Here is a 17,617-nt window from a genome sequence, read left to right on the forward strand (position 1 = left end):
AGGCTCAGGGTGGGTGCAGAAGAGCAGGGTAAAAGCACTGAGCAGAGGCCTCAGGGCTTGGGGAGGGATGGTGTGATGTAGGATAGGCACGGATGGCCACAGCACTCCTCCCTGTCAACTTGGGGGGCCTACAGAGCCAGCTGGTAAAGGGGGAGGTAGGAAAACCATTGAAGGGAAGGATGTGAATGATTAGATGTGCGTTTATCTTATTTACCTGCTTAAGTGCCTAAAGTTTCCCCTCTTCGTGAGAGCAAGGATGGCCTCTGTCTTGCTCATCCCTCTGTCCCAGCACCTGATACGGTGCCGGAACATGATGGCACTTAATAAACACGAATACATATGTGAATAGTGAATAAATGAGTGAACCCCACAGTCGAAGGAGGACACTGAAGTCCAGGCAGAGAAGCAGCTACTCAAGGTGACTCGGACTAGAAGTAGCTTCTCTTCCATCCTCCACAAGCCTCTCGCTAAGCGGAAAATCCTAGAAAGACAGGCGCTTGTCAGCTGACAGTTTAAATAGCTGGGGATCCCGTTCAGAGGGTACCCGAATTAGGTCTCTGCGGAGGAGGATGGGACTGTGCGGGGTAGCCTAGCAACAACCTCCGGCTCAGCCAATCACTGTGAGGCGCCTCCCGCTGTGAGCGGCAGGGACCACGATGGGTGCGGGAGCCGGGAGCTGGGAGCAGCAACCTGGGGAGGCGCCTGCAGCAGAGCCGGGTTCCCAGGGAAGCCCTGCGAGTCTCCATCTCTGTCTCAGACCTAGAAGTCTGCTGCTCCCACCTGGTCCCTATTGTAACCTGGATTATAGGCTGCATGTCCCTGTGGGTGAATCTTGACGTCCGACTCCACTGTAATAACAATTATTGTCTTAACAGCAGTCGTTCGGTGGAGCAGGTTTTCACACTTATCGTCTCAGTTTATCCTCACAGTGTCGGGGTGCAGCCCCCTGCAGGGGCATTGGTGGAAAACAATGGCTTCAGGCTGCAGTGTGGCCCCTGGACGGCCCACAGAGACCCCCTGGGCAGTGGTTTTTCAGTGGTTGGGAGGGAAGGGGGACCTTTGTTCAAAAGAAAATCCCAAGTGGAAACCCATGCACAGAACAGCTCATCACAGGCTGCTCTGGTTGAAGCTGAGCAGAGTCTCAGACCTGCCCGGTTGCCCACTGCACCCCAGAGGGAAGCCCCTGAATGCTCAGCCCTGGACCCCCTAAGACTCTAGGAGCCTCGGTCACATCAAAAATACAAGCCGAGGCTAATTCTCTCAACTTACGGGCAAGAAAACCAGCTCAGGATAGAGGTTACGCTCAATGACGGTGGCTGAAGGGCTGGAGAAGTGAGTGAAGGCTGGGCAGACCCTCGGTCTCACAGTCTGTCAGCATGAGCCAGAATTAGAATGTCCAGAAAACTCCTTTTTCTACTCTGTCTGAATGCATTGTAGGCTTTAGCCAAAAGCAAAACAACCGTGATCTAGTAAGCACGTAAAAACACAAACTAAAGCCCCCAGTACTTTTTTATGGCTAATCATCATCTTCCATGCGCACCTTTTTCTAACCCTAAGAGTTTACTAAAGATCTGGCTTTAAACGTTCAGATTGTTGTCATGGAAACAGCAGTGCCTCCCACTGGGTCATCACCTGGATTCCCATCGGGGCTCCTTGGCTGCTCTCCCCCAGGCCCCGGGCCCTCACGCTGCCCCTGCGAACCTCTCCCCCGGGATCCAGGCACGCTCTCCCCGCCTTCCACCGAAGGATCCAGGAACCACCTTGAGAAACAGGCAGCGAGGAAAAGTGGCCAGAAAGTTCTCTGGACGCTCACGGTGTTCTCGGGGCCATCGCCCCGTTCCGTTCTCTCTGACTGTCTTCTGTGGACCCAGAATTCCCTTTGAGATTCTGTTTCAAGGTGGAAACCACACCCCCTTCCAGGCTGTGGCCTGTCCCACCGTCCAACCACCCGACAGACGCCCCTGCACTCCTGAGGGGACACGGGGCTGGCGCAGAGCTGAGCTAGTCACCCTCCAGTCTTCCGTCTTGACAGCTGTTTTTGGGGTGTGTGTGGGGACCTCCAGGTGAGGCTCTGCTACACAGAACAAAGGCCATCTCAGAGCACCTCCTCATTTGGGACTTCCCACATCAGGATACCTCTGCAAAGGAACCCTCGCCCCCTCTTCCAGAACCATGGTCATTGAATTCATTTCTGCTGACGAAGTGGTTCACTGTGCCATCTGCCCAAGACTTCAGTCAGTTGGGTCTTTTAACTGCGTCTCTCTCCGTCTATGTTACATGAGTCTTGAGGTTCCCATGAAACCACCGCGCCGTTCCTGCTCTTGCAAGCTACCACCGTTTGGTTCCTCCTTGGTGCTGGGCCAAGCTCGGAGGCCTCACTGTCTATTTAAGCTTCATGATCGCCTTTGAGGTATGCTATGTCCTCTCCTCTCTACAGATGGGGAAACTGAGACTCAACCAGTAACTTGCTCAAGGCCACACACTGGGAACAGCAGGGCCAGGCTCGAAGTCCTGAGGGTCCCAAAGTCCTGAGGGTCCCAGAGCCAAGGTTCTTTGCACCACGGTTCTCTGCTCCACCAGAGAGGACACCCTGTCCATCTCTCAGAGCTCTGGCCCCACTGTGAGGCTGGGGGCTGGTCTGTCTAGGACAGTGATGGCGAACCTTTTGAGCTCGGCCTGTCAGCATTTTGAAAAACCCTAACTTAACTCTGGTGCTGTGTCACCTATAGAAATTTTTTGATATTTGCAACCATAGTAAAACAAAGACATATTTTTTATATTTATTTTATATATTTAAATGCCATTTAACAAAGAAAAATCAACCAAAAAAATGAGTTCACGTGTCACCTCTGACCCGAGTGTCATAGGTTCGCCATCACTGGTCTAGGGTTTAGTATAGGCCGCCTCCTACGGCTCAGATGTCCCTGGGAGACAGGAAGACTCCCTTTAGAGCAACAGAACCCAAATTGCATCTTCACACACATGCTTCTCTACCTCCGACCCAAAGCCCCTTCTCAAGCCAGGTCAGTCTCTCCTTTCACAATAAACACACCGTTCACAATCCTGCTTTTCTGCCCTTACTCACGCTTTGTGGTTGTTGTTGTTAATCCTCACTTGAGGATATTTTTTCCATTGAGAGAGAGTGGGGGGGGGGGGGGGGGCGGGGAGAGAGAGAGAGAGAGAGAGAGAGAGAGAGATAGGGAAACATCAATGTGAGAGAGACACATAGATTGGTTGCCTGCTGCACACACCCCTACCAGATCCGGGGGACGAACCCACAACCCAGGTACGTGCTCTTGATGGGAATCGAACCTGAGACCCTTGGGTGCAGAGGCCGATGCTCTAACCATTTAGCAACACTTTCCAGGGCTCACTTTTTTTTTTTTAACCATCTGTGCAGCCCTCACCCTAAAGCCCAGCTTAAGATCTAGGCCTCCTCCTGAAAGCCTTCCCCATCACCTCGCTGTTAGCTTCTTCTGACCCCTCCAGTGTGCACCAGTCGCCTCGGGCTCTGGCCAGCTGCATGCCTTGAGGACAGGGGGCACCTGTAACAAGAACACCCTTCTCCCCTATTATTGCCTAGCTCAGTGTCGAACTGAGCAGGTATTCTTAGTAGGTATTCAAGAATGAATAAATGAGCCCTGGCTGGTTTGGCTCAGTGGATAGAGCATTAGCCTGTGGATTGAAGGGTCCCAGGTGCGATTCTGGTCACATGCCCAGGTTGCAGGCTTGATCCCCGGTCGGGGGGCGGCTTGCAGGAGGCAGATGATCAATGATTCTCTCATCATTGATGTTTCTATCTCCCTCTCCCTTCCTCTCTGAAATCAATAAACATATATTTTTTTAAAAGAATGAATAAATGAACTGTAGGGACTATTTCTTTTTTGTTCCCACAGGGATGGACACAGGCCCTGAGCTGTGTCTCTCTCACATCGATGTTCCTCTCTCTCTCTCTCTCTCTCTCTCCCCTTCCCCCTTCTCCCTCTCTTCCACTCTCTCTAAAAATCAATGGAAAAATATCCTCACTCCTCAGGTGAGGATTAAAAATAATACTAATTTTAAAAAAAAAAAGACCAAGAAAATTGAAAAAGAAAAACCAAATGCTTGTGCCAATTAAAGCCCACAGTTAAGTATTAAAAATATTAATCAGACCCGGTCAGAGTCCAGTCATCTTTGTTTTAATAAGCTTCGTAAGTTCCACAGGACATTCTTTAATTAAATGAACAATGCTGCTTTCCCTACCGATGCTTTTCTATTTCAAGGTGATTTTTTTTCACTTACCCATCCACTCACTCAACATTCATTCATCAGACTTATTTTGTGACTGGCATTTGCCAGGCACTGTGCCAGGAACACCCATGGCTCCTTTTGTCCCTCACCGTAGTGACCAAGGGGTGTGGGCCCACCCCAAGTTGCAGGCGGGAAAAATGGGGGTGCAGCAGGTCACTGGCTGGTCGGGCACCCTAGGTGACAAGTGGGAGAGCCATCTCCTTCCTGAGATCGCGGGCACAATACTCCGCAGGGATGTCACACCTGCTCCTCCGTCAGCCCTGGGTGGCTTATTCCTCGACTGAGAGACAAAGGCAGGCACACGGTGACCGAGGGAAAGAACTCCCGAGCCTCGGTTCTGGCAGAGGTCGCCTTGTCCTCCCAGCGCTGGCTCCTGAGTCCCAGTGGGCCCACTGCCAGGCACACCTGACCGCTGCCAATGACAATAACTCCAGCTGCCGTGGCTCCGGGGCCCAGCAAGCCTTCGGTCCCCGGATGACAGCAGCTGCCGGAGGCAGCGCCTGCCCAGATGTGTGAGGCCAACAAAACACCTGTGGCCTCTTCCACCCAGAGGAGGCGTCGGGCTGGGTCCCGCGGCACCCACGTTTGAGGGTGGGCCCTGCTCCTGGCCCTCCCGGTGGTTGGCCAGATCCTTCAGAGGCCCGGTTCCCGCCCACGACAAGGCAGGCAGCCGCCTCCGCTGACCTCAGCCTGGAGCTCGCTTCTCGCAGAGCACACCTGCTGTCCCCCTCCTGCCCCGCCGGGAGGTCATCCTTCACCGCCCAGCACGCCTCCTCCTGCTGGTTCCCTTCTCGCACGCATGCTGACACTGTTCTATATGTTTGGTTATTTGTGGCTTGATTTCCCCAGGAGAATGTCAGCTCCACGAGGGCAGGCCTTGGCCTTGGCCTTGGCCCCCGAGGGCTCCTGGGACCTAGAGTGGACTGACGGGTCTGTCTGGTCTCTGTAAGTCCGCAGGAACCTGGTCCTCGACTCCTTTGTCTGCACACTGAGGGGATTAGGCTCAAACAGTGGCTTCCAAATTCAAATGAAAAACCCCTGCAACACTGCTTTTTAAATGAAATTTTAGACAATAACTTATGTGTAAGATGGACAGCAGCCCCATGGACTTGCCGGCCCCAGGGCTTCCGTGTGTGTCCACTCTCCGTTCCCCTGCTCCTGCTCCTCCTGCCCCACGGAACCCTGGGGCTCCTGGGAACCCAGTTCGGAAACCACTGGCCCGAGTTCCGCCTCCAACTGGTCACTTCCTCTCCCAAAGACTAAACACAATTATTTGTAAAACGAAGGCATTGGACTCACTGATCTTCCTTCTGCGACGTTCTAGTATTACAGTCAGACCCATAACAGCAGAAAGCTGTCTGAGAGCCAGGTAAACCCCAAAACAGAAATAGCAAAGACGTTCAGTGGCGTGCCTGCCAACAGCCAGCAACTGTCAGGAGTTGTCAAGCACCCTTATTTGAAGAGCACGTGTGGCAGCCGTGGGACCGTAAGGTCTCCGATGGCTCAGCCAATCTAGCAGATGAGACGAGCAGCGAGTCTGAAACAACCAGGCAGCACAGCATCGGGGCTAGGACGGCGGGCCGGCCGGGTGCTAGAGGCCACGGAGAGAGCGAGGGGGCGAAACGGGAGGCTGCTCGGGAGGAGGTGCCATCTCTGGAGAAGAGAACAGAAGGTCGTTCCTGGGAGGGGACACCATGGTGCTGTGGCCCCTGCCCAGGCCCCTGCAGGACTGGGCGCCTACCGAAGGCTCAGAGCCCAGCCCTCCCAGCCAGCAGACTGGACTTGACCTTAGGGATATGAGGTCATGCGTTCGGTCCCGGGCAGAGGGAGAATCTGTCCATCGTCATCACGTCACCAGTTATGGTTACTGTGGCAGAGCCTGCTAGTCGTCCCCAATATCCATCCTTTCCTTCTTCCTTAGTAATCGGACCTCCCCTTTTTAGCTGAACACCTGCCTCCCAACATAAAGTCTGCATCCACGTCCCAGCCTCCCCTGCAGTCAGGCGTGGCCATGTGACTAAGTTCTGATCCATGGGACGTAAGGTGACGAGATGTGTGTCACCTCCAAGGCTGCCCTTGAGGAGAGAGGTGTGCCCTCCCCCCCCGCCCTCCCCCCCCCCGGCCCCCCCCCCCCCCCCCCCCCCCCACTGGCTGGAATACAGACATGGCAGGAGTCCCTTGAGTGACAGGATGGAAGGGCCCAGTCCTAACTCTGTGAGGCCACCACACAGCCTGGGGGTGCTGGTGCAAGGCCACATGGGCCAGCAGTGCTCCTCTGTCTTGGTGAAGCCCCCGCTGGGCCCACCAGTGCAGCGACAGCATCAACCCCGAAGCTTGCAACGCACTTCCCGGGGCCCCTGTGGTTCCCAGGCCGCACGGGGAGGGGGAGGCATCCTCCTCTCACCCTGCACAGGGCTGGGCTGAGGCTGCCGGGGCTGGTCCAAGGTCACTGGCTGCTGAGTGGATTCCCAGGACCAGCTTGGTTGAACCCCACTGCCCTCCTTCCTAAGCCCCACTCGGCAGGACCACGCGAGGAGACTCTGACTTGAGGGCATGTCCGTAGCCTTTGTTCCCAGGAGCCTGCCTCCTGGTCAGGGCTCTTTCCCAAGGGGATTCTGGTCTCTGTGGCGAGGGGTGGCGTCAAGGATTTAGCGCCTGCTGGGAGTCAGGAGAGGCTCTCAGGGGAGGTGACGTCTGAGGCTGGCCTTGGAGAATGGCGGGGGGGGGGGGGGGGGGGGGGGGGACATAACAGAGGGAGAGGGAGCGCTGGTGCAAAGACACAGGGAGCGGACACATCTGCACAGGGAGAAGAGCGCCTGGTCCCCGCCTACCCCGCAGCCCCGCCATTGTATGATCGACTTGGTGGTTTGGGTGTTTGTCGGAGGAGGTTGAGGTTGGCGTTGTTGAGAGGGCAGGGTGAGAGCTATTGGAAAATAATGACGGTTAGAGGTCTACACAGAGTCGCCTGATGAGCTCAGCTGAAGGTCAGCTCAGTCCCTCTGTCCCCCCTCACCCAGCAGGTCCTGGCTGTGCGGTCGGCCAGCCTGCTCCCCGGCTCTCGGCTCTCAGACTCAGTCCTCACCCGCAGAGAGATGCCCGCCTGACCCTCCCGCTAAACAAGGCCAGTGAGCCTGCCTGCACCGTCCGTGGGAGTTGAAATATTTCCCAATAAAAATCATAAGAGAAAACCAAGCAGGGTGGGGAGTGTACAAATGAAACCCAGTAGGTAAATGCTGTCATTGTTTGTTAAATGATGGGTTCTTGCAGGTTCATTATGTTATTCTTTCCAACATGTTTATATGTTCCCATTAAAAAGCTATTATGAAGTTTTAAAAATGTACACAAATGTTCACAGCAGCATTATTCATAATGGCCCAGACTCTCATCTGAGAGTGGTAAACAGACTGTGACCTACCCACACAATGGAATAGGACTCACAGCAAGGCGTGAGCCCCAGGCGCTGCAGCGCGAACCGGGAAGCAAGCTGAGTGAGAGGTCAGGGCTAAGGACCTCGCTGTGCGGCCCTTTCTACGGGGAAGGTGCGGAGGAGGCAACTCGATAGACAGAAAGTGCTAAGGGGCACGGGGTTCCTTTGGGGGGTAATTGAAATGTCCTATAATTGAAGGTGATGTTGGAGGGACAACTGTGAACATATTAGAAGCCATTGAATTGTATGCTTCAAATGGTGAGCTGTCTGATATGTGAAGTACATCTCAAAAAGCTGTTCTAGAAAACTGAAAAGCAGAGGGTGGGGGCGAAAAACACCCGGGAGAGGCCGTGGGCCCAGGGTCAGCACCCTTCTCTGAAAGGCGGGCTGGGCGTGGGGATCGGCCACGGGGACGAGACAGACCAGCCCTCGCCAGGTCCGTCTTCCTCATTCACGGCCCAGCCAGAGGCCTTCATAGCAACGAACCCAGCCTACAGCCCCGCGTGAGACTTCTCTCAGCCCCGGAAAGGCCGTTCCCCATGGACAACCAGATCCGGAGTTTTCATTAGCACCGTCCGTGACAGGCATGTTACAGGTTTGCATGTGAGATGCCCGACCCGTTTGTGTCCGCTGCCTGGGCACACGCCGTGGCATCTGAGGTGGCACTGCCCCCGAAATTCCCTGGGTGCCCTGGCTCCGCCCCAGAAATCCTGACAACGTGTTTGGGGAGAAGCCTGGGTGATGAACGTTTTAAACCTCCCCGGTGATGTGACCGTGCAACTGAGATTAAGGACCTTTGACTTAATGAAGTTGTTTTTTCTAACAACTAGAAGAAAATATAAAAATTATGGCAGAGCAAGGGTAGCGGAGTCATTTTTCTGCCAAGCCCATTTGGATATTTATACCATTATTTGCGGGCCACACGCAATTGTCAACTTAAAAATTAGCCTGCTGCACTTAATTAACTCACCCCTAATGCCTTGGCAGGGCCGGTCCAAATGACTTCTCGGGCCTTACACAGCCCGCTGGCCGAGCGCTTCGTACCCGGGCATAGAATGAGTAAGTATTCTATCACGAGACTTTCCACATCGACCCCTGACACCAGCGGGCCGCACTCTTCACGCCCTCTGGAGGCGTCACGCCCCCGTGTGACTGTGTTTGTTGTCATGCCCGACCTCATCAGAGGCCTAGGCTCCTGCCCAACCTGTCCCCACCTGTCAGACATCTACTCACCTTTCCAGCACCAGCTCAAATGCCACTTCCATGCGGCCTTCCATGATTGCAGGCATTTGCTCCCTCCCTCTGCACTTCTGTGCCTTTTCATTTGCGAGCATTCAGTGGGAGCTTTCTTGTGTTATGATCACCTGGCTGCCTTGGAGTCTGAGAAGAATGGACGCTTCTGGAGACCAAGGGCAGAGTTGCCTTTTGAATGCTACCTCTGTGTTCTCTACAGGACCTAGTATGTGCTCAGCAAGCATGTTGAATGAATGAATGAATGAATGATTGGATGAATATGAATGACTGCCTTGCCATGCTGTTCTTATAGAGAGGAAAGTGCCTAGTAACTTAAGTGGGGATGGGGTTTTAAGTCCACCAAATCCCTATTCTTTGATAAGAAAAATTTTATTTTTCAAAATTATGCAAATGCCCATCCCCACTTCTGCCAGATTGGAAATCCCGAATCCCCACTGGTTGTCATGGAGAGCACCTAGCCTTGGACGAGTGAATCCGTCAACAAACGTTTACTGCATCTAATAAAAAACCAGGCACTGTGCTGGTTTCAGCATTTTCATGCGGCCTCACATCGGCCTATCACAGAGCGAGGCATACATCTCCAGATGAGCTCGCTGCTACTGGCTTCCACAGAACCAAACACAATCTCAGGACAGGGGGGCCCAGGCTGGGAGTGAGAGGAGGGAGGCCCTGGGACCCACGCACTGAAGAATATTGTTAAAAAGAGGCAAACCTCTGATTCTATGCGGATGGTCTGATTGTTTACACGTGAACTATGAGATAGTCTACCAACAAACTTTTAGAGCTATTAAGAAGTTCAACAAAGTTGCTCAAAACAAAATTAATATCCCGAAGAGTCAACATTCTTTATATCAGCAATAATCAGATTAGAAAATGCCATAGGAAAAAAGATCCCATTGCCCATAGCAACAAAAACTAACACATCTAATAAAAGACTGACACAACCTTTATTAAAGGGCAAAAAAGGCCAGAAGAAATAGAGAGATAGATGTCATTTCGATCAAAATCCCAACAGAGCTTTTCAATGAGGGGAGAGGAGGAGATAGGCGGGTCAAGAATAACAGAGTCAGTATTTGAAGAAGAAATTGAAGAGGAGGAGGAGGAGGCCCCAGCAATGGAAACTGCGGGTGGGCAGAGGTAGACAAGTTAGCCAGAGGAAGAGGGAGAGACTCCGGGGCAGACTCGAGCGTCCAGGAGCTGGAATAAGCCGGAGGCAGCATGCCAAGCAGGTGCGCAAAGGGCTGCCGATAAATGGGGTGGGACGATTGGTTCGCTTAGCACTTGACAAAATCATTAAAATGTGGGTTTCTACCTCAAACTAGCCACGACATAAATTCCAGCCTAAATATGAAAGAGCAAAACTTAAAAACCTTTGAAAGAAGCTAGAGGAGAAATCCTTATAACAAAGTCAAGATACTAAAAAAAAAACCACAAGTTGTAAGAGGAAACAACTGATACATTTGACTCATTAACATTTTCTGAAGGACAAGAGCCCTCATCGTCAAAATAACAACAGACCACGGAGTGGACTAAGACAGCCGCAGTGTCTGTAACTGACAAGTGGTTAACGTACAGACGATGGAAAGAACACCTACAAATTAAAGAGAAAAAGCTAACCACGTAGAAAAAAACAGGAAAAGGTCACGAGCAGGGAAGTTACACAAGAGCAAACACGAGTGATCAATGAACACAGAGATGCTTCACCTCACTAGTAATCAGGATATGCAGATTAGATAAAGTGAGACATCATTTACAGTCATTAACTTGAATTAATACTTTGCAGCCTGACAGCACCGAGGGCTGATGACATCGTGGGGAAATTAGTGGTTAAATTGGTACAACCACTTGGGAGAGTAATTAAGCCACGTCTGGCACGGTTCATGCGATGCATACCAGAGGGAAACATTCCACGTGGGCATGGCCGACACAAACACAGACGCTCGGTGCGGTGCTGTTTATAACGACGGAATGGCAGAAGGGACCCTGAGACAGTCCTCATGGAATGTATCCTGAGAGAGGTCGAGAGCCTCAAAGACGGTCAGGAGACCAAGTCCCGGTTCCTGGTGTGCTTCTGATGACAGATGTTATATACATTCCTGGTCCCATTGAGTAGAGTCTATCTCCCCCTACCCCAGCTCTGAGTTCAAATCCCACCTGCTCAGAGAGACCTCCCTGACCTCCCTAGTGACACCACCAGCATCTGAAGAGCAGTTTACAGGGTGAGCGTGGAGACTAGCCAAGTGGGGTTCAAACCCCAGCTTTAGCGCGCGCTGCCTGTGCCCGCAGGCGAGTTAGCTAAGCTGTCTGTGAGTCCGTTCCCTCCTCTGTCCATGGAGATGATAATAGTTTCCCCTCAGAGGGCTGCTGTGAGGGCTGGATGAGCTGAGACCCCGAGGCCTGAGAACCGCCTGAAATAAGGAAGTGCTGGGTAGTATGAGACGCCGTGGCGGGAAGCGGCGGGAAGTGGGCTGGAGTGACGTGGCTCAGCGCGTCAACAGGCTGCCGAGCGAGAAGTGCGAGCCCCCTGCATATCCCCACTCCCTGGACTGCCCTCCCCATCAGGGCAGCACGTGGCTCAGCCCCGGTCCAGCCAGCTGCCCCTCTCCCGGCCCCGGTTCCGGTTCCTCCCCCTGCTGTCCAGGCCCATCACAGCCTGGCCAAGCGGGTTTGGGGCAGTGTTCATGGAGTTGATTGAATTGGGTTAATTATGTAAAGTCCTTGAGTGCCAGAGGACGTAGACATCACTGATTCCCTCAGATGGTTAAGTGGAGATACGACACGAGGAGGCGGGCGCAGTGGCCCAGGTGAGCGACACAGACACCGGAAAGGGAGGAAATCTGAGGCGGGACTTCTGTGAGCCCCCGTCAGGGAGAGGGGCTCCCCCTGCCCGCTCTGGAGGCCTGTCCCGGGCCCATTGCGTGACTGAGGCACTCGCTGCCTCATGCACAGGATTCTGTGTGAAGGGAGATCCAGAGCAGCTGCTCCCGACCTTTCTTTGGCCAGCCCCCTCCCCCCCCCCCCCCCAGCATCTCTAAATCCTGATGCCCGCCCCCTCCCCCCCCCCCGTGACATATAATTCTTATTATTCAAAAAGTGAGCTCCTATTCACGTGGAGGAAGCCTAATAGGCCACCAACTTGGTCTAAACAAGCTTCCAAAGAACAAGGCACCCATGAAAGAGAAAAATAAAAGAACGAAAGGACAGTTGAAGTTCTGAGGAAGAAATCACTAAGAAATTGTTTTTTAAAAAAAGTAATAGAAGTGATATGGAAAAATAACAAATAAAGTTTCAAAGCATATAATAGAGAACTGAACTGCATAAATGTCACAGTATATATTTATGTAAGTATAGGAGGCCCCTAGAACCATAAGAAATGTAAAACATTCACTGTTAATAACTCATTCTCGAATGCCCCCCTTAAAAATCAAATTACCCCCCTTAAAAATCAAATTGCTCCCCTGTGGGGGGTGTGCCCCACACTGGGAACCACTGATCTAGAAGGATCCGGGCAGAGCCCTTAGCACTGGCTACAGGAGGGAGAGCGGATTGTGGTGAGTGTGGGCCGAAGGGTGGAGGTCAGTGGAGGATTTTTTTACTCTGTATACTTTTACTCTATATACTTTTACTCTATATACTTTTACTCCATATACTTTTACTCCATATGTTTTGGCATTGCTTGAATTCTGTACAGTGAGAGAGAATTTGTTTATTGCATGTGAAATATTCAAAAGAAAAATTAACGTTGCCCAGAAGAGGTACTCAATGAAGGGCATTTATTATCCTTTAAAACAAAGACGAAGACCTCCTGCCCAGCACACAGGATGGAGCCCGGGGCATCTCCTCCTCACACACCGGGCCCTCAGCCAGGCTCACCGGCTCCACCTTCAAAGTGCATCCTGAGTCCAGCCACCCAGGCGCTTCTCCCGCCCGCCCCTCCCTCCACCTGCCATGCTTCCTGTTCCCACCCTGGAAGCGGGGTACTGGTAGAAGCCCCACTTTACAGGTGCAGACACTGAGACACAGAGCATGCAGTAGTTTCCCCAGGTCCACGTTGTGAAATGGCAGGGCTGGGCCCAACCCACAGGTGTGTGTGCCCTTCGCCGCCCCCACATCGCCTCCCTCACAGCCTCCGTGCCTCGCCTCTCGGGGAGAGATCAGAGCTTGTCCTCTGTCTCAGGCTCGAGGAGATCTGGTCCCTGCCGGCCTCTCAGCCTTCCCCACCCCTCACCCTCTCCTCCCCTACCTTCCAGCTCCACCAGCTCCCTGGCTGCTCCTCGCCTAGAACATTCTTTCCTGCCTGACCTTCGAATGGCTTCTTCTCTCAGTCTCTGCTTGAATGCCGCCTCCTCCAAGAGGGCCTCCCTGATCACTCTTTCTGAAATAGTCCCCACTTTATCTTCCAACCTCTTCCTGCCGTCATTTCATTCATGAATCTTGCGCTTCCTGCGGTGACATCAGGTTACTGTGTGGCTGTCTATCATGCGTCTCCTTCCCTAGAATTTCTGTTCCATGAGGACAGGGACTCTGTCCCGTGTGCCTGAGCAGAGCTGGGCACAGAGCAGGAGCTCAGCACATGAAACACTGAGCCCAGGGTCCCGTGTGGATGTACTCTGGCCTCCAGTGCCCTGTCGAGGCCTGCTGTCTGGGCTGCTGGGAACGTGTCCCCCCCTCACGGACGGGGCTTCTGCCCTGGGGGTCAGCGATGTGGCCCATCCTCTCTCTGGGCCCTGGACTAGTGGCGGGAGGTGAAATGAGAGCGTCCACAGTCCTTCCCAGTTCCTCCCATCCTGCCCTGGACCCACCGCAGCCCCCAGGCGCCCCCTCTCCACACCTGGAAGGTGGCCTGGCCACCCATCCCCTCCCAGGCGGTACAGACATGGGCCGTTCACATGTGCCAGGCAGGGGACCCTTTCCCCATGTCTGACTGTGCCCCCTGTAAGTCCCCAGACCAGGATGTGGGGGGACCTCCTGCCTCAAACTGAGGGGGGACGGGGCCTCACAGGTGAGAGCAGGAGCGAGAGATGGGGCCAAGCTCCCGGGTCAGAGACTGGCACCCAGCAGACTCCAGCCTCAAACATCACAGCCACCGCCATCCCACTCCACCCACCTCCTCCCCCCTGTCTCCCGGGAGCCCTGGCTTTGCTCCCCTAAGCATCCCTGAGCGACCCGAGGCTCCGGGAGCAGAACCGAGGCCTTACCCATCTCAATGCCGCAGATGACCAGGGCGGCGATCACGGCGCCCGCCGATGTCCCAGCGAAGCGATGGGCGGTCTCCAGCATCCGGGGGGCCAGGTCCCGCAGGGCGTCCACCGCCCCAGCCTGGTAGAAGGAGAGGAAGCCGCTGCCCGAGAAGGAGATGGAGTGAGGGGTGTCCGGGTCCCCCTTGAACACCTGTTCCTCCATCTCCTCAGCCTGGGGCTCCGGGTGGGGAGGAGGCACCCCTCAGCTGGCCTGCCCGAGCCCGAGCCGGGGCGGCCCTGCCGTGGGAACCGGCTGCCAAGCTTCCCTGCCGGCGCCTCGCCTGGAATGGGGCGGCTCTCCCGGCGGCGGGGCCCCCTGGGCGGAGCGCCTGGGCCTCCTGTGCTGCGCTGAGCCAGGACGGGGCGAAGGAGGCCCAGGTGTGAGCAGGTGCCCAGGCCCCCTGGTTTCATGGCGCGGCTACTTCATCTCCGGCAGAGTCCTGGCCTCTGCCCGGCTGGTGCGCCGGGGAGCCTGCCAGCTGCCAGGCGGGGCCGGGCCCACGGGGCGGGCACTGCTCAGCCCTCGGCCCAGAAGGCTTGGCACACTGAGTTGCAAAACTTCCGTGATGGTATCAGAGGGCCCCCCCACCCCCCACCCCCAGGCTGCGAGGCCACGAGGCCACGAGGCTGGGGCAGCTGAGGAATTCAACGCTGGCTCCCTCCCGGGACAGGCCCCTCCCACTGCAGCCTGGCAGCTGGCTCTGCTTTGGGGGGGACACTCCCACCACCCCTGCCCCCACCGTGACCCCTCCCCGCTGCTTTGCCAGACCCCCGTGGTGCGTGGTGTGTTGCTCACTGGTTCTCATTGTTCCTCTTACATAAGCTCCCTGTGCTCAGTCACTTGTTTGTCCACCTGTTAGGCCTGGCTGCGGGCAGAATCCTGAAGGAAGACAAGTTGAGCTTCAGGCCCACCCATCGCCCGCTCCATCCTCACCACCTTTTCTCTCCGGCCCTTCACTGACCCGCTGACCCTTTGCCACCCTCTCACCAAACCCAAACCTTCATGCTGTCTCCAAGGCATCCAGGGAAAATATCCGCTGAAGCCGAGAACATTCTAAGTGTTGGGCTTGGACCCGCCTCTCCCCACTCTGGGATGAGAAGTTGGTGATGCACTATTCAGCCCCCAGGATGAACCGGGTGGGGGACAGACCTGGCATCGGGACCAGGGCAGAGACGGTTTGAAGCCCAGGAAGTGGAGCGCGGGGCCAGGGCAGTGCGGGGCAGGGAGGGGGGGTCGCTGTTCACTCCCCTGGAGCCGTGCCCGGGGCTCTGCAGAGCGGAGTCTTCCTCACAACCTGACATTTTCACAGCACCCCCCTCCCCACCGCGGGTCCCCAGACCCTGCAGAGGCAGGACCAGAATTAGAACTGAGACACCAACTACCCCGCCCCAAGTGGCCGGTCCAGCTCTGGCTCCGTGGGGGTGTGACAGCCATGCCTCAGGTCCCGGGGGCCCCCAGCACCTCTGCGCCTCACTGACCTGATGGATTTCCACAGCGAGGGCAGCGCCCGGGGCTCAGGGAGCAAGGGGTTCCCTCACGTGGGTAGGTAGCTCCACGTATAGAACTGCCTCCTCTGGAAGGAGACTTTGGATTAAATGTGTGTATAAACAGAGAACACGTGTGTGCATGTGTGCACACGTGTGTATATGTGTGCGTGTGTGTATGTGTATGCGTGTGCGTGCGTGTGTGCGCGCGTGTGTGCGCATGTGTGTGTGCGTGTGTGTGCGTGTGTGTCTGTGTGTGTGAGTGTGCGTGTGTGTGTGCGTGTGTGTGCATGTGTGTGTGTGCGTGTCTGTGTGCGTGTGCGTGTGTGTGTGTGTATGTGTATGTGTGTGCGTGCGTGTGTGTGTGTGTACACGCAGAGATTCAGGCTTGCTGCTGGGGGGAGGGGGAGCCCGTCAGCATTGGGCATCGCCGGCCTCCTTCCTGGGAAAGCAGGTCAGCCCCGCTGAGCATGGCACACCCTGCTCTGCCGGGGCCTGGGGCACAGGAGTGTGGAAGTGCCATCCTGAACTCAGACACTTCCGGTTTCTTGGGAACAAAACAGGCAAATGTGAAGCAACCAGAGAGCCAGGCAAGGCGGCCTGTGATTAGGCAGCGGGCTGTGCGGCTGCGCTTCCTGCCAGAAAGGCTGAGGGCGAGCAGCGTGGCTGGAGCCCAGGGGCGCTGTGGCAGGGAGCATCAACTCCTCCCCGAGGAGGGCCGGGCCGGATGGGGCGGTAACGCGGGATGAGACAGGCACAGGTTGCATCCCAGCTCTGCTGTTCACAGGCGGTGTGACCTGTGTGAGCGCTCTGGGCCTCAGTTTTCCTCATCTGTAGAAGGGACAGTAACACCTAGGCTCGCAGCAGTTTAAAGGTTGCAGATGTGGCTGTAGATGCCTGGCAAGGGGTTTCTATTGTTATCCACGCGGAGAAGCGCAAGGCTTCTGGGAAGGTGGGCTGAGGTGGAACAGAAGGGTGCCCTGTGGACACTGGGGAGGGGCTGGGCGAGTTGGCAGTGGGAGAGCCCTGCAATGAGACCGGCCGGAGGCTGGGGGAGGACCGTGCTGCATCCTCCCGGGGATGCGGCACCCAGCCAGGGCGGTGGCTGAGGAAGGCGGTAGTGAAGCTGTTGCTGCTGAGACTGGCGGGTCTGGCTGGGCAGGATGAGCCCAGGCGACGCCTTGGGGGCTGGGAGGAGCAGGGCTGCCTTCTGCTGACTTGAGGAAACTGGGCGGAGGGTGAGTAACTTGAAGACAAGTCTGAGAGGACAGCGAGACATGAGCTGGAACACCAGCCGCCTCCGGCTCGGGGCTCCCGCCAAAGGAGAAGGGTAAGTACAGGAGTCTCTTCCAGGGCTCCCTACAGGCCCAAACCAACCAGGGGTCAAGCCCCGGCAGTAGCTCGAGCGAGCGAGTGCGCCCTCTACTGGAGGGGTGAGGAAACCTCATCCTCACAGGCCTGTCCTGGGCGCTGGGTGAAATTACACTGCACTTTTTTTGCAAGCTTCCCTCCCAGCGTCTGGTGCGAGAAACTGCTCAGGACTTCGAACCAGGTCTGCCTTCCAGCTCTCAGCCGGTGGGGCTCTGCAGGAGGCAGGGCCCGTCTGCTTGGCCTTTGGGATGACCCAACCTGTGTCCTATCCACCCCAACGGGTAACAACTACCCCAAAGACACCCAGCTAGCATGTCATGTACGTGGAGCAGTGCTCCAGAATCCGCTGTGAGGGGAACATTTCATTCTTTAAAAAGTGTATATTTCTCACCCGGCTGGTGTGGCTCAGTGGTTGAGCGTCAACCTAGGAACCAAGAGGTTACTGTTCCGTTCCCGGTCTGGGCACATGCCCAGGTTGCAGGCTTGGTCCCCAGCATGGGAGACAGCCAATCGATGATTCTCTTTCATCACTGATGTTTCTATTGCTCTC

General features: G+C 55.3%; 1 protein-coding gene across 2 annotated transcripts in view; it reads right to left on the reverse strand.

Annotated features, from left to right (window-relative positions):
• The window catches only part of PNPLA1 (patatin like phospholipase domain containing 1), a 43,555-nt gene extending 28,832 nt beyond the window's left edge, over positions 1–14,723 (reverse strand). The window contains exon 1 of one of the 2 annotated variants that reach the window (XM_070418689.1): positions 14,170–14,722. In XM_070418689.1, coding sequence (XP_070274790.1) covers positions 14,170–14,374 — 205 coding nt within the window. In that variant the 5' untranslated portion in view covers positions 14,375–14,722. Of the gene's footprint in view, positions 1–14,169 lie in introns of both variants that reach the window. The other variant, XM_070418690.1, reaches the window with a different exon arrangement.
• Between the last annotated feature and the right edge of the window lie 2,894 nt (positions 14,724–17,617).

This window comes from Myotis yumanensis, unplaced genomic scaffold (genome assembly GCF_028538775.1).
Source record: "Myotis yumanensis isolate MYYU_CA2020_CCGP unplaced genomic scaffold, mMyoYum1.0.hap1 SCAF_6, whole genome shotgun sequence".
Classification (NCBI taxonomy): Eukaryota; Metazoa; Chordata; class Mammalia; order Chiroptera; family Vespertilionidae; genus Myotis; species Myotis yumanensis.